Source organism: Lontra canadensis, unplaced genomic scaffold (assembly GCF_010015895.1).
Source record: "Lontra canadensis isolate GAN:19392208 unplaced genomic scaffold, GSC_riverotter_1.0 scaffold206, whole genome shotgun sequence".
Lineage (NCBI taxonomy): Eukaryota > Metazoa > Chordata > Mammalia > Carnivora > Mustelidae > Lontra > Lontra canadensis.
The window spans coordinates 898349-911485 of NW_022631200.1; the positions used below are offsets into that span (position 1 = coordinate 898349).

General features: G+C 50.9%; 1 protein-coding gene across 5 annotated transcripts in view; it reads left to right on the forward strand.

Moving 5' to 3' along the window:
* Nucleotides 1-11845: 11845 nt before the first annotated feature.
* The window catches only part of TMEM150B (transmembrane protein 150B), a 7136-nt gene continuing 5844 nt past the window's right edge, over nt 11846-13137 (forward strand). For 2 of the 5 annotated variants that reach the window (XR_004381545.1, XM_032848692.1), the window contains exons 1-3: nt 11846-12208; nt 12595-12637; nt 12962-13037. Coding sequence is in view for 3 of the 5 variants with exons in the window: in XM_032848692.1 (XP_032704583.1) it covers nt 12970-13037 (68 nt within the window). In the remaining 2 variants the exon portion in view is untranslated. The remainder of the gene's footprint in view (nt 12209-12594; nt 12638-12961; nt 13038-13137) is intronic. The other 3 variants (XR_004381544.1, XM_032848691.1, XM_032848694.1) reach the window with 2 other exon arrangements.

Here is a 13137-nt window from a genome sequence, read left to right on the forward strand (position 1 = left end):
TCGTGGCTCCAGGCTAAACTCGGGTTTGGGTCAGGTTATTCGGGTCCAAGCGGGGAGGGGGCGGGCCCTGTCGTCTCCATTTCCCGCGTGTGATTGGCCGGCCCTGGAACGGCTCGTCCCTCCATAGGCTAAGGCCTCCGCCCGTCACCGCAGGAGTCGCGACCGGCCCATTCTCTTTCCCCGGTGAAACCTTCGCGGACCGCGGGCAGAGAGCCGGGGCGGGCGCGAGGGGTGGGAGCGCGACGGCGCCGGGGCTCGGCGGGCCGTTGCCGCGGCGACCAGAGTTTATTGACAGCCCTGCCCGGCTCCCGAGGGCGCGTCGCTCCCGCTCTCTGCTCCACCGCCTTCGCCGCCGCGAGTGCCCCGGGCGATTTCGCGAGCGCCCCGAGAGCTCTGCGGGCGAGCGGGTGGGGGAGGAACCTGGGAAGCGCGGCCTTTGGAGAGGGCTCCGCGGGGCGGCGCCTCCCGCCGTCCGGATCCCCAATCTGCTCCCACCCTGGAGGCGCACATGATCGGCAGTTCACCGCCGCTGCGCCCGGAATAACGAGCTGCGCGCTCGGGGCCGGCGCTCTTTGTTTCGCGCGCCGCGTGTGTCTGGTGCGCCGGGAACAGGGCCCGGCACGGGGAGGGCGGCCCCACTGGGAGCCGACCGAATGAGCGCGAGGCGGGCGCGGACTCTGTCCGCGTCACTCTGTGGCGTCGGATAGGCGGCTCGCCCTCTCTGGCCCTCGGGCTCGCGCTCGCCGGACAGGGACCACCCGCGCCCTCGCTGAGGGTTTCTCCTTAACACCCTCCTGGGTGTCTTCTATCCGCGCTTGCAGCTTCCCTCCCCGGATTTCTGCTTATGTTGTTCCTTGCCCAGCCGGGACGACCCCCTACCCCAGCTCTGACACCGCTCCCCCCAACCGAGGTACCCCCCCCGCCCCCCAGTAGGGATGGTCACAGCTCCAGAGGGCGGCAGCGGCCAGCAAGCAGAGAGGACTCTGAAAGCTTAGCTCTCTGGCAAAGTCCTAGCAGCGTGTCCTCATCTTAGAGGCGCAGCCCTTCCATCCGCGGGTGTCCGCCCTGGATCAGCACCAGCAAATGTGAGCAGAAGGATAAGCTCCTAACGGAGCTTACCAACGGTGTTGGTAGCGGTAAAAAACTGGAAACGGCTTAAATGTCCATCACACGAAGAATGGGTAAATGGATCGTGACACGTTCATACAGGGGAGCACCATACAGCAGTGGAAGTGAGTGAGCCGCGCTCCCTATATCCACCCGGACAACCCCAAAGCGTGTTGCTAGCTGCGGAAGTCTGCGTAGCGGAGCGCGAAGTCTTAAAACCCACAACACAAGGGTGGTGTGTGGATGCGTGTTTTAAATGCGTATAAACATGCATCGGGCGACAAAAGGAGGAGGGGGACCCGATCCATGACCCCTGCAGGTGGAGGGGAAGGAATGAAATCAGGAAGCCACACGTGACATTGGTATTTGTACCTTTTTTTTTTTTTTTTTTTTGGTAAGCCCAGAGGTGGAAACCATGAGTTCACTATAAACACTATCTATTGTTTTTCTCTCCGTCAAAAGATTTCATAATATGAATAAAAATTTGACCTGCTGGGCACCTGGATGGCTCCTTTTATGATCCCAGAGTTCCACCTGGGGCTCCCTGCTCAGTGGGGAGTCTGCTTCTCTGCCCCTCCCCTGGCTTGTTCTCTCTCTCTCTCTCAAATAAATAAGTAAAATATTGGGGGGGGGGGGGAAACTTGACCTGCCAATTCCAGGGTTTTATTCGAAGGAAATAACTGACAAGCGTTAAGATATTTGTATAAAAGGGCACCTGAGTGGCTCAGTGGGTTAAGCCTCTGCCTTCGGCTCAGGTCATGATCTCAGGGTCCCAAGATCGAGCCCCACATGGGCTCTCTTCTCAGCGGGGAGCCTGCTTCCCCCTCTCTCTGTCTGCCTCTCTGCCTACTTGTGATCTCTTTCTTTCTGTCAAATAAATAAAATCTTTAAAAAAAACCCCAGAAAAATAGAAAAACCCTTTGTGTCCAACAATAGAAGATTGTCGGATCACAACAGCAAATCCAGCAGACGGAATAACAACAATGCTTAGCAGTTCCTGAGCTCTCAGCATGGGCCAGTGACTTTGCAAATAGCCGTGAGAGGGAAGGGCTGTTATGACACCCATTGTGTAGATGAGCAAAGTGAGGCTTACAGAGGGGCTTGAACAGGCCAACAGACACCAGAGGTTTACTCTCAGACTCAGGGCTACAGTGCCCACCTAGCATCCTGTGGGTTCTCAACCTCAGATGGCACAGGAAGAGGCACCCCAGAGAAGGAGTGAAGCTCGGACACAAGCCGTAAGGCAGATGGACTGTGAGATCGTGCCAGGTAAAAGGAGCCAGATGCCAAAATTTGCATATGGAATGTTTCCATTTCTTTCTTCTTTTTATTTTTTTATTTTTTTAAAGATTTTGTGTATTTATTTGGCAGAGAGAGAGAGAGACTGAGACACAAGCAGGGATATCAGCAGGCAGAGGGAGAGGGAGAAGCAGGCTCCCTGCTGAGGAGAGAGCCGAACATGGGGCTCGATCCGAGAACTCTGGGATCATGACCTGAGCCGAAGGCAGACATTTAACCTACTGAGCCACCCAGGCGCCCCTCTTTCTTCTTTTTAAACAGATGTATTTATTTTAGAGAGAGTGTGTGCAGGGAGGGGGTGCAGAGCACAGGGAGAGAACCTCCAGCCGACTCCCCACTGAACATGAAGCCCTGCTCAGGGCTTGATCTCATGACCCTGAGATCATGACCTGAGCGGAAATCAAGAGTTGGACGCTTAACCAACTGAGCCCCCCCAGTCACCCGGGAATGATTCCATTTCTATGAAATTTCCAGAATAAGTAAATCCATAGACACAGAAAGCAGATTCATGATTGCCAGGGCTGGGTGGGGTGGGGGGAGGATTAGAGGAGACTGGGGAGGGGCTAATAATAGGTATGGTGTTTCCTTTTTGGATGAAAAGATTCCAGAACTAGGGGCGCCTGGGTGGCTCAGTGGGTTAAGCCGCTGCCTTCGGCTCAGGTCATGATCCCAGGGTCCTGGGATCGAGCCCCGCATCGGGCTCTCTGCACAGCGGGGAGCCTGCTTCCCTTCCTCTCTCTGCCTGCCTCTCTGCCTACTTGTGATCTCTGCCTGTCAAATAAATAAATAAAATCTTAAAAAAAAAAAAGATTCCAGAACTAGAGAATGGTGATGTCACAGAACATCATGCATGTACATAAAGTCATTGAACTGTACACTTCAAAATGGCTAAAAGGGTAAATTTGATGTTAAGTGTATTTTACTACCGAAAGAGAGAGAGAAAGAAAGAATCACCTGAGAAATACAGTGAAAATATAGATTCTAAGTCTCAGGCGCCAGAAAGCCCTGTTGGGTATTTAATAATTAATTATTTTAGGACAGTGCTGCCCAAGTGTGGTCTGTGCCCCAACAACCTCAAGCAGGATCACATGGGTGCTTGGTGGGAGTGCAGAATGTTGGGCCATATCCCAGAATTCCTAAATCAGAATCACCCAGACCAGTGGTTGGAATGTTCTGGAATGCTTTAGAGGCATGCCTTAGAGTACACCTTTGCAGGTGCCTTTTTCCGACCACATGTTCACTCGCTGGAGGGACAGCTTACTAACTCCTAAAACTTGTTATAAGACTGTAATTTAGGATGACCATATTTCAAGGGGAAAGGGATATCTATTTATATGCATATATAAATTACATGATTGGGGACCAGGATGTGGAGAAAGGGGAAACTTTGTGTCTGATTATGGGAATGTAAGTTTGTGCAGCTGCTATGGAAAACAATATGGTAGCTCCTTAAGAAATTAGAAATAGAAAAAAAAATTAGAAATAGAAATGCCACGTTATCCAACAATTCCATTTCTGGATATTAGCCGAAGAGAATGATCACTCCTGCAAAGAGATATCTGCATTTTCGTGTTTATTGCAGCATTATTCACAACGCCCAAGACGTGGAAACCACCTGAGTATCTGGCAATGGATTGATGACCAAAAAAAAAAAAAAAAGTTGGGTATGTATGTGTGATGGACTATTATTTCGCTGTAAGGAAGGAGGGAATCCTGCCATTTCAGCTCTATGGAAGAAACTGGAGGGCACGCTGCTGAATGTGATAAGAGACACAGAAAAACAAATACTGTAGGATCTCAAATGCATGTGGAATCTAAAGAGTTGAGTCCTTCGAAGCAGAGAGCGGGAAGGTGGTTACCGGGGGTTGGGGAGGGAAGGGGAGAGATTGGACAAAGGGTACAAACTTAGAGTTGTGACATGAATAAATGACTAGAGTTAACAATACTGTATTGTACACTCAAAGTTTGCTTAGAGGGTAGATCATAAGACACACGCAGAGGGTAACTGGGAGGTGAGGGATGTGCTAATCAGTTGATTGTGGTGATCGTGTCACAGTGTGTACATATATCAAGCAGTTATACTGTATACTTTATTTCTTTTTCTGAGATTTATTTATTTATTTGTCGGAGAGAGAGGAAGAGAGCATAAGCAGGGGAGGAGGCAGGCAGAGGGAGAAGCTGGCTCCCCTCTGAGCAGGGACCCTGATGTGGGACTTGATCTCAGGACCCCTGGGATCATAACCTGAGCCGAAGGCAGCCACTTGACCGACTGAGCCATTCAGGCGCCCCTACTGTATACTTTAAATATATACAATTTTTGTTTGTGATTCTACAATTTTTGTTTGTGAATCATACCCCAATAAAGCTGGGAAAAAATAAGTGCTTGTGGGGGAAGTTGTCTCTCTGTTTCCATGTATGACTTGTGTAATGACCAAATGTATATAATAATAGGATAAAATGTAAGTATTATATTCTGTATGCTAGTTTATAAACACTGGTAGCCACACCTATACCTATGCATACGCATATGTACAGACATAACTCTGTGTCATCGTCGTCATGCTCAGACTTCTGCAATGAATTCACACCTTGGTGGTCAGCCTCTGAGATGATCCCCAGGGACCGTCTCCCCTAGGAGAATTCACAACCCTGTGCACGTCCTTACCCTCCGGATAGAGCTGAGCCAGTTCCATGTGAAGGATAATGCAAACATGATGGCATGTCCAAGGCCAGCGCACCGAGGACATGATGGGTTCCATCCTTGCTATCTCTGGGACCACTCCTCTGGGGGAACTCAGCACCATTCTGAGAGGTCAAGGCCACCTTATGGAGAAGGCCATGTGGCAAGGAACCAAAGGTTTGTGGTAACAGCCATGGAGGAACTGAGGCTTCCTGCCAAGAGTTTTGAGTGTCATGTGAGGGAGCCACCTGGAAACGATTCTCCTGTCTCCAGACTGTGCCCCCATCGACATCTTGATTATAATCTGAAGAGCAGCCCCAAGCCAGAGCCAGGCACCTAAGCTGCTCCTGAATTTTGGACCCCCAGAAATGGTGTGAGATGACAAATTCTTATTGTTTTATGCCACTATAGTTAATTGATAGGCAAGTGGATTAAAATCCAACATCCTGGGCACCTGAGTGGCTCAGTTAGTAAAGCCTCTGCCTTCAGCTCAGGTCATGATCCCAGGGTCCTGGGATCAAGTCCCACATCAGGCTCTCTGCTCAGCGGGGAGCCTGCTTCCCCCTCTCCCTCTTCCCCTCCCCCTGCTCACGCTCATTCTCTCGTGCGCTCTCTCTCTCTCTTTCAAATACATAAATAAAATGTTTATTTAAAAATATTAAACAAGGGGGCCAGGGTCTGGGGATCCAGTCCTGCATGGGGCTCCCAGCTCAGAGAGGAACCTGCTTCTCCCTCTCCCTCTGCTTCACCCCACACTCCTGCTCTCTCTTTCTGTCTCTCAAATAAATAACTTAAATCTTAAAATCCTTAAAGTCTTAAAAAAGGACAGAAAGAAAGAAAAAAGAGAGAAAGAAAGAAAAACTTGTACGTGAATGTTTATTGCAGCATTATTCATAGTTAGCCAAACATTTGGGAACGAACCCAAACATCTGAGATTGACAAATGAACAAACAAAACATAGAAAGGGAATTGTGACACTGGCTACAGCACCAATGAGCCTTGAAAACATTTTGGAAGTGAGATAAGCCAGACACACACATAAATATATTGTGTGATTCCACTAACATGAGGTTTCTGGAAGAGCCAGATTTATAGAGACAGAAAGTGGAATGGTGGCTGCCAGGGCTGAGGGAGGGGAAGTGGGAAGTATTCGTTAATGGGTAAGAAGTTTCTGTTTGAGATGATGAGAAACTTCTGGAGACGGACAGTGGTGATGGTTGCACAATACTGTGAGTGTACTTCACGCCGGTGAATTGAACACTGAAAATTGGTTAAAAGGGCAACATTTACATTATGTGTATTTTACCATGATAAAAAAAATCTAGAGAAAATTCATGTTCATGATGAAACACCGAAAGCTTTTTACTTGAAATCGGAAACAAGACAGGGAGTCCCCTTACCACTGCATTCAATGGTGTTCTGAAGACATAGCCTCCTGGGTAGTGAGGCAAGAAGAAGAAGAAAAAAAAAAAAGGTGTAAGAATTGAAAAGAAAGGGGCGCCTGGGTGGCTCAGTGGGTTAAGCCTCTGCCTTCAGCTCAGGTCATTGTCTCAGGGTCCTGGGATCGAGCCCCACATATCTGACTCTCTGCTCAGCGGGCAGCCTGCCTTCCCCCCTCCCTCTCTGCCTGCCTCTCTGCCTACTTGTGATCTGTCAAATAAATAAACAAAATCTTAAAAAAAAAAAGAATTGAAAAGAAAGGTGGGGTGCCGGGTGGCTCAGTCAGTTAAGCGACCAACAGGAACTCAGGTCATGATCCTGGGGCAGGGGTGGGGGATTGAGCCCAGCATCAGGCTCCTTGCTCAGTAGGGAATCTGTTCCTCCCTCCCGCTCTACCACTACCCCATGCTCCCGTGCTTGCTCATGGCTCTCTCTCTCTCTCTCTAATAAATAAATAAAAATCTTAAAAAAAAAAAGAATTGAAAAGAAAGAAACAAAACTGCCATTAATTGCAGATATGATTAGGTACCTAGAAGATCCAAAAAAGTTCTGGATAAAATATCAGAATTAAGGATGGAATTTAACAAGGAGCTGGATACAAAATCAATATACAAACAGCAACTGTATGTCTTTTTACCTGTGCGTTGAAAAGTCCCCCAAACCACCCATGTTTGGAAATTCACTGGGACTTACAGAGCCCAGTACAGAGTTGTATTTGTGGCTAAGCTTTATTGTACCAAATAAAGGATCATGAGGGGAAATGTCACAGAGATTAGAGGTTCATATGCGGGTTTCCTCGTGGTCTCTCCCTTCATGAGGACCAATAGAGCTCGCTCCTTCCCCAAACAAAACTTCAGCAAAGGGGCTTCTGGGTGGCTCAGTTGGTGGGCATCTGCCTTTGGCTCAGGTCATGATCCCAGGGTCCTGGGATAGAGCCCTGTACTGTACTCCTTGCTCAGTGGGGAGCCTGCTTCTCCCTCTCCCTCTGCCTGAGGCTCTCCTGCTTATTCTCTCTCTCTGTGAAATAAGTAAATAAAATCTTTTTAAAAAATGCAGCAAAACGTGTGATGTTTTTGCCCAAGGGAGCCCATTAAAGACTCAGCACCCAAGGTTCTTCTTGCTGACTAATCATTCAAACACTGCTTAGAAGGCAGCAAAATTCCAGACTCCCAGAAGGAAAGCAGGCATTCAGCATTACCACAGGGTTAGCACAAACAGTCCAGGTCTCCAGAATAGTTCAACAGCCAATTCCGCAGACACCAGGCCAAGGCAAACCTTGCAAACATGATAGCTGATTCAGATATGCTGTATTAACCATTTTTTGTACAACAAACTAACTTCTAAAGTTAAAATTGAACCAGTATGGATTACAATAGTTTTTACAAATATCCAGTAAGGGGAAATAAATTGAGTGAAAGGTATCCAAAACTACTTCAAGAAAAATCTGTAAAACATTATTGAGAGATCTTAAAGAAGATCCAAAACAGGGAGATACATACCATGTTCATGGACTGGGAATAAGAAGGGAGATGGTGTGTTGGGAGATTTAAGGAGAATGAAAATATGGGAAAGAACCAAATTTTGGAATCAGACAGATCTGTGCTCTGGCCCCAGCTCCTCCAGTCAGTAGCTGAGTGATACTGGGCCTGTGAAGTAGCCAGGGTGGAACTCTCTGGAAGAAAGAGCTTAATTAGCCCTGAAGAGCACCTTTGGTGGACAGCCCCAAGGTGCAGCACTGGTAACTACTATTTTGTTTGGATCAAGGTTATGTTCTTTTCTGGCAGCCCCCAACCATGACTAAGCATCACAGGTGGGGGTGGGGGGGTACTAGGGCCTGGTCATTCCCACCTAATGTGGCTCCTCCAAAGGTACTTTTTCTGTTTTTCTTCCTTCCTTCCTTTCTTTCTTTCTTTCTTTCTTTTTTTTTTTTTTTTAAGATTTTACTTATTTGAGAGGGTGAGTGCACACAAGCAGGGGAAGTGAAAGGAGCGGGCTCCCCTGCTGAGCAGGGAGCCAGATGGGGGCTCCATCCCAGGACTCCAGATTTATGACCGGAGCTGAAGGCTTAAGTGACTGAGCCACCCAGGCACCCTAAGATTTTATTCATTTTTAGAGAGGGAGAGAGAGAGAGAGCACACGCCCGAATGAGCACATGTGCAAGGAGTGGGGGAGGAGCAGAGGAAGAGGAAGATAGAGAGAAGCAGAATCCCTGTGGAGCTCCACCTCCTGATCCTGAGATCGTGACCAGTGCTGAAATCAAGAGTCAGACCCTAAACGTACTGAGCCACCCATGCGCCCCTTTTTCTTTTATAACTGAAGTAAAATTCACACACCACAAAATTCACCACTTTAACCATTTTAAGGGGTATAATCCAGAGGCATTTAGTACCGCTGTTGTGCAAGCGCCCATCCTCTATCTGCTTCCAAGACATTTTCACCACCCCAAAGAGAGGGGATTAAGCAATCACTCCCCATCCACCCCTCCCTCCAGCCCCTGGTAACCACCAGTCTACTTTTTGTTTCTACGGATCTGTGACAAGAAATCCTTGCGATTCCCCTGCCCTGTTGGCTGGCTGAGATTTCTTGGAAGGTTCTTCTTACCCACACCTCCCTTCCCCCTCTTCTTCCAAAGGTGGCCCACCCACTTCCTGGCCCAGCCCTGTTCCTTCTCCCCTTTATCTCTCCTGGCATCGCCACACCCCCCCCCCACCTCAGGTAAATCCCTTGTATTGCAAACACCATTGCAACATCTCCAGCACCAGATAACACAGCAAGATGCCCTAAGTGCCAAGCATCTACTCCACGAAGTGGCACAACTTCTCAGAAGTACGGTGACTCGGGGGACCCCAAAATGTTCGTACCCCCGCAGGCTCCCTCCTGAACCTTCACAGGCATGTGACGGGGGCACCCTTAGGATCCTTGCTTTGACAGGCGACAAAACAGAGATCCGCTGCGCGGGCAGCTTCCCCTCTCTGGGAAAAAACGTCCTCACAACGAACCAGACATGGTTTCCTACACGCGGAAGTATCATGTCACACGGAGGAAGGCCATGTGCAGCCTCCTCCCCTCGGAGGAGCCCACCGGCAACCACATGTTTCCAGAAGGATCTGGAAGAGTCCAGAGGGGCGCCCCCACCCCCGCAAGCCTGCACAGTGGTAGGGGTCTATTTCCAGATTGAAAGTAGCCCAGAGTACACAGGGATCATGACCTGAGCTGAAGGCACACACTTAACCCGCTGAGCCACCCAGGCGCCCCCAAAAAGGAATGGTCTTTAAAGGTCCCTAGGGAGCAGAAAAGAAAATTCTTAGCGAAGAATGCATTGTTTCATGGCGAGGTTGCCCTCCGCAGGGGAGTGGAAGGGTCTCTGCGTGCATTTCCTAGTGCTAACCAGGGCACTCCAGGTGGGCTAGGTGAATGTTAACTATCTTTGGAGGGGAGGGGCGGTGTGGAGGGGGCGGGGAGGCTGAAGCCGCTCTTAGGTTAGAATTATGTCCTGTTTTGCTGCCTGGGACCCTTCACGTAAGTGACTCCATCTTCACTCGTAATTTCCTTGTTACCAGCAGGAAGTCCGTCTCCAGAGCCATGCTGCGAGCTCTATCTTACAGATGGAAGAAAATGAAGTCCCCAATCCAGGGACGCTGTGGGAGACAGCATAGTGGTCCCCAAAATGTCTACGCCTTCCTCTCCAGGACATGTGACTAGGGCACTTTATGCAGCAAAAACGACTTTGCACATATACTCCATTAAGGATTTTTTTTTTAAGATTTTTTTTTTCTTGTTGACACAGAAAGCACAAGCAGGGGGAGCAGCAGGCACAGGGAGAGGGAGAAGCAGGCTTCCTGCTGAGCAACAAGTCCGATGCTGGACTCAATCCCAGGACCCTGGGATCATGACCGGAGCTGAAGCCAGACACTTAACCCATTGAGCCACCCGGGTGCCCCTAAATTTGTGTTGCCCTAGGCCATGAAATTTGGGGTACTTTCTTAGAGCAGCCTCCGAAAGCTCATGCAGGCATCCAGCTCCTAGGTGGCAGAGATGGGATTTGAACTCAAGTCTTGGGATTTGAAAACTCTGGATCTTCTGATATCTTCTGGAAGGGTGAGTCTTCCATTATTCCAGATCCACCCCCTCCAGGGTTGCTGGGCAGTGCCTGGCACTGTAGATGTTTTAATGCTTATTATTATTGTACCTCCTTCCTGTCTACACACAGTATCAGTTCCTTTCGGTCTTTTCTGCTCAAGAACCTTCCATGGCTCCGCAGTACCCTCAGGATAATGACCAAGCCCTTTACGGCAATGCAGACTCTGGGGCCTGGCTCATGTCTCCTGGTAACCCAGCAGACAAAGGCACCCGACCCCCACAGGCCAGGTTTTGGTGGCCCCCTGAACTCTTCTGAGGAAGCATTCCTGCAGCCTGCACACTCTCGCTCTCCCTCCTCCTAAGTATGGCCTGTGAGACTTTCCGGGCCTTCCCTCACCACCAGTATGCGCCGGACACCGTGGCTAGTTAGCCACCATGCCTCGTGCCACCTTCACTATAACACCTGTATTCTAATTTTTGGGTCCAAGACTGGCCACCTTCCAGCCTGGGAAGCCACTGTGGGCAGGGGTGAGACCCTGGCTCCGCTGCTGGCTGGCTGTGCCACGTCTGTGTGTCTGCACCTGCACGGTCTCATCTGCACTCTCCAGGAAGCCGACAGCCTCAAGTCCTCGCTGCTGTGGCCGTGGAAGCGCGGGATCACAGGGAGAAAAGGTGGGTTCAGACGTCTGAGTCCCCAAAGACATAGGGTCAGTGGAATTCTCTCCGGCCCGGGGAGGGGCTGAAGTGCTGGTGTGTGTTACAACGCGGATGAGACTCAGCGTGGGTGAAACGTCCAGAATTAACAAATCCACGGAGACAGAAAGCAGTCTGGAGGTGGCCAGGGGCTGGGGACAGGAGCGAATGGGGAGTGCCTACACTTGGTGGGTACAGGGTTTCTTCGGGGGTGAGGAGAAAGTTCTGGAGATAAATAACGTGATAGTTGCACGACCCTGGCACTGTACCAAATGCCACTGTTCACTTTTGTTTTCTGAATTTTACCACAAATTGAAAAAAAAAAAAAAAGAGGTGGGCTGCTGAGGGAGAAGGGAGCTGGAACTTCTCGGTCTGAGGGAGGAGGGACTGGGGGCCTGGACTCCTGGGTCTGAGGGAGGAGGGGGCTGGGGTCTGGACTCCTGGGTCTGAGGGAGGAGGGGCTGGGGGTCTGGACTCCTGGGTCTGAGGGAGGAGGGGGCTGGGGTCTGGACTCCTGGGTCTGAGGGAAGAGGGGCTGGGGGCCTGGGCTCCCGGGTCCAGGGGAAGCTGGAGGAGGCTGGGGCCCAAATGTCTGATTACCAAGAGGGGAGGAAACCGGCAAGACGAGGGTTGCTATGTGACATACAGAAAAATATGATCAGGGCAGAGGAAGCAATTGCTTTTGGCGGAAGCTTCATTGGATGGCAATTTCGACACCAAGGCCTCCCTTCCCACCCTGAGCCTGCCCACTGGGGAATTCCAGGAGCTGGCCCAGAGGAAGGGAGAGGGGACGGCAAGTGAGAGGAGGAGGCAGGGTCAACACAGCCCCATCCCCAACAGCCTAAGGACACAAACTGCACCCAGGAAGGAGTCTGACCTGTGGGCCTGGATTCTGGGGCCCCAGAGAAGGTAAGAGCTAGGAGGCTAGACCCCAGGGGCTAGAACCAAATGCAGGAATTGTAGAAGGGACTGGGGGCCTGGACTTCTGGGTCCCCAAGGGAGGAAGGGTGGAGAGAGCTAGAGGCTCAGATTCTGGGTCCTGGGGAGGACACGGGCTGGGCACTTGGACATTGAAATTTTAAAGCTGAAGGAAGTTGAGGGCCCCTTGAAGCTAAGTAAGGTGCTCCCTGCTAGGTTCTGAGAGGGGAAGTGGTGGTGCAGGGTTAGGTCCCGAACACAGTGGCGGGTCGGACAGTCAGGCAGTCAGACTGCTCCGCAGCTTGGACTTTGGCTCTGCCACGACACCGCCCAAGCCCTACCCCACGTCCCCTCTCCTTTTCCAACCTCTCCCACAGCCCCGGGCCCAGGACCGGGAGAGCGAGAAGGAAGTTCCGACAGGTGAGCATTCTGGGGAAGCCCAGAGGCTGGCTGGGAGAGGCTCTGAAGCTGGGTTGAGGGAGGCCAGTCTGATAAAACTGGGAGGTCAGGATGGGAAGACAGCTGTTACAGGATGGAGAGCGCCGAATGCAGAGAGCTGGTCTCAGCAGACCAGGGCCTCATCCACTGTTTCTGCCCTGGGAGCCAACAGGGGCCTCAGAGCTGGAGGGGCTCAGAGCTGGGAGGCCACCTTCAGATGCACCTGGACCCACAGGGCAGATTCCTCACCTGAGAGAGAGAGAGAGAGAGAGAGAAAGGTTTGTGGTCCCTCTCCTTCCCCTGCAGAGCCCGGCATGTGGGGTTACCTGTCTGTGCTGCCCGCTTTCCTGGCCTTTTCCGCTATCACTGGAGTCTGGAGTGTGTGAGTGTTAGAAGCAGGAGAACCCCGGGTCTGATGGAGGAGGGGCTGGGGGTCTGGACTCCTGGGTCTGAGGGAGGAGGGGCTGGGGGCCTGGACTCCT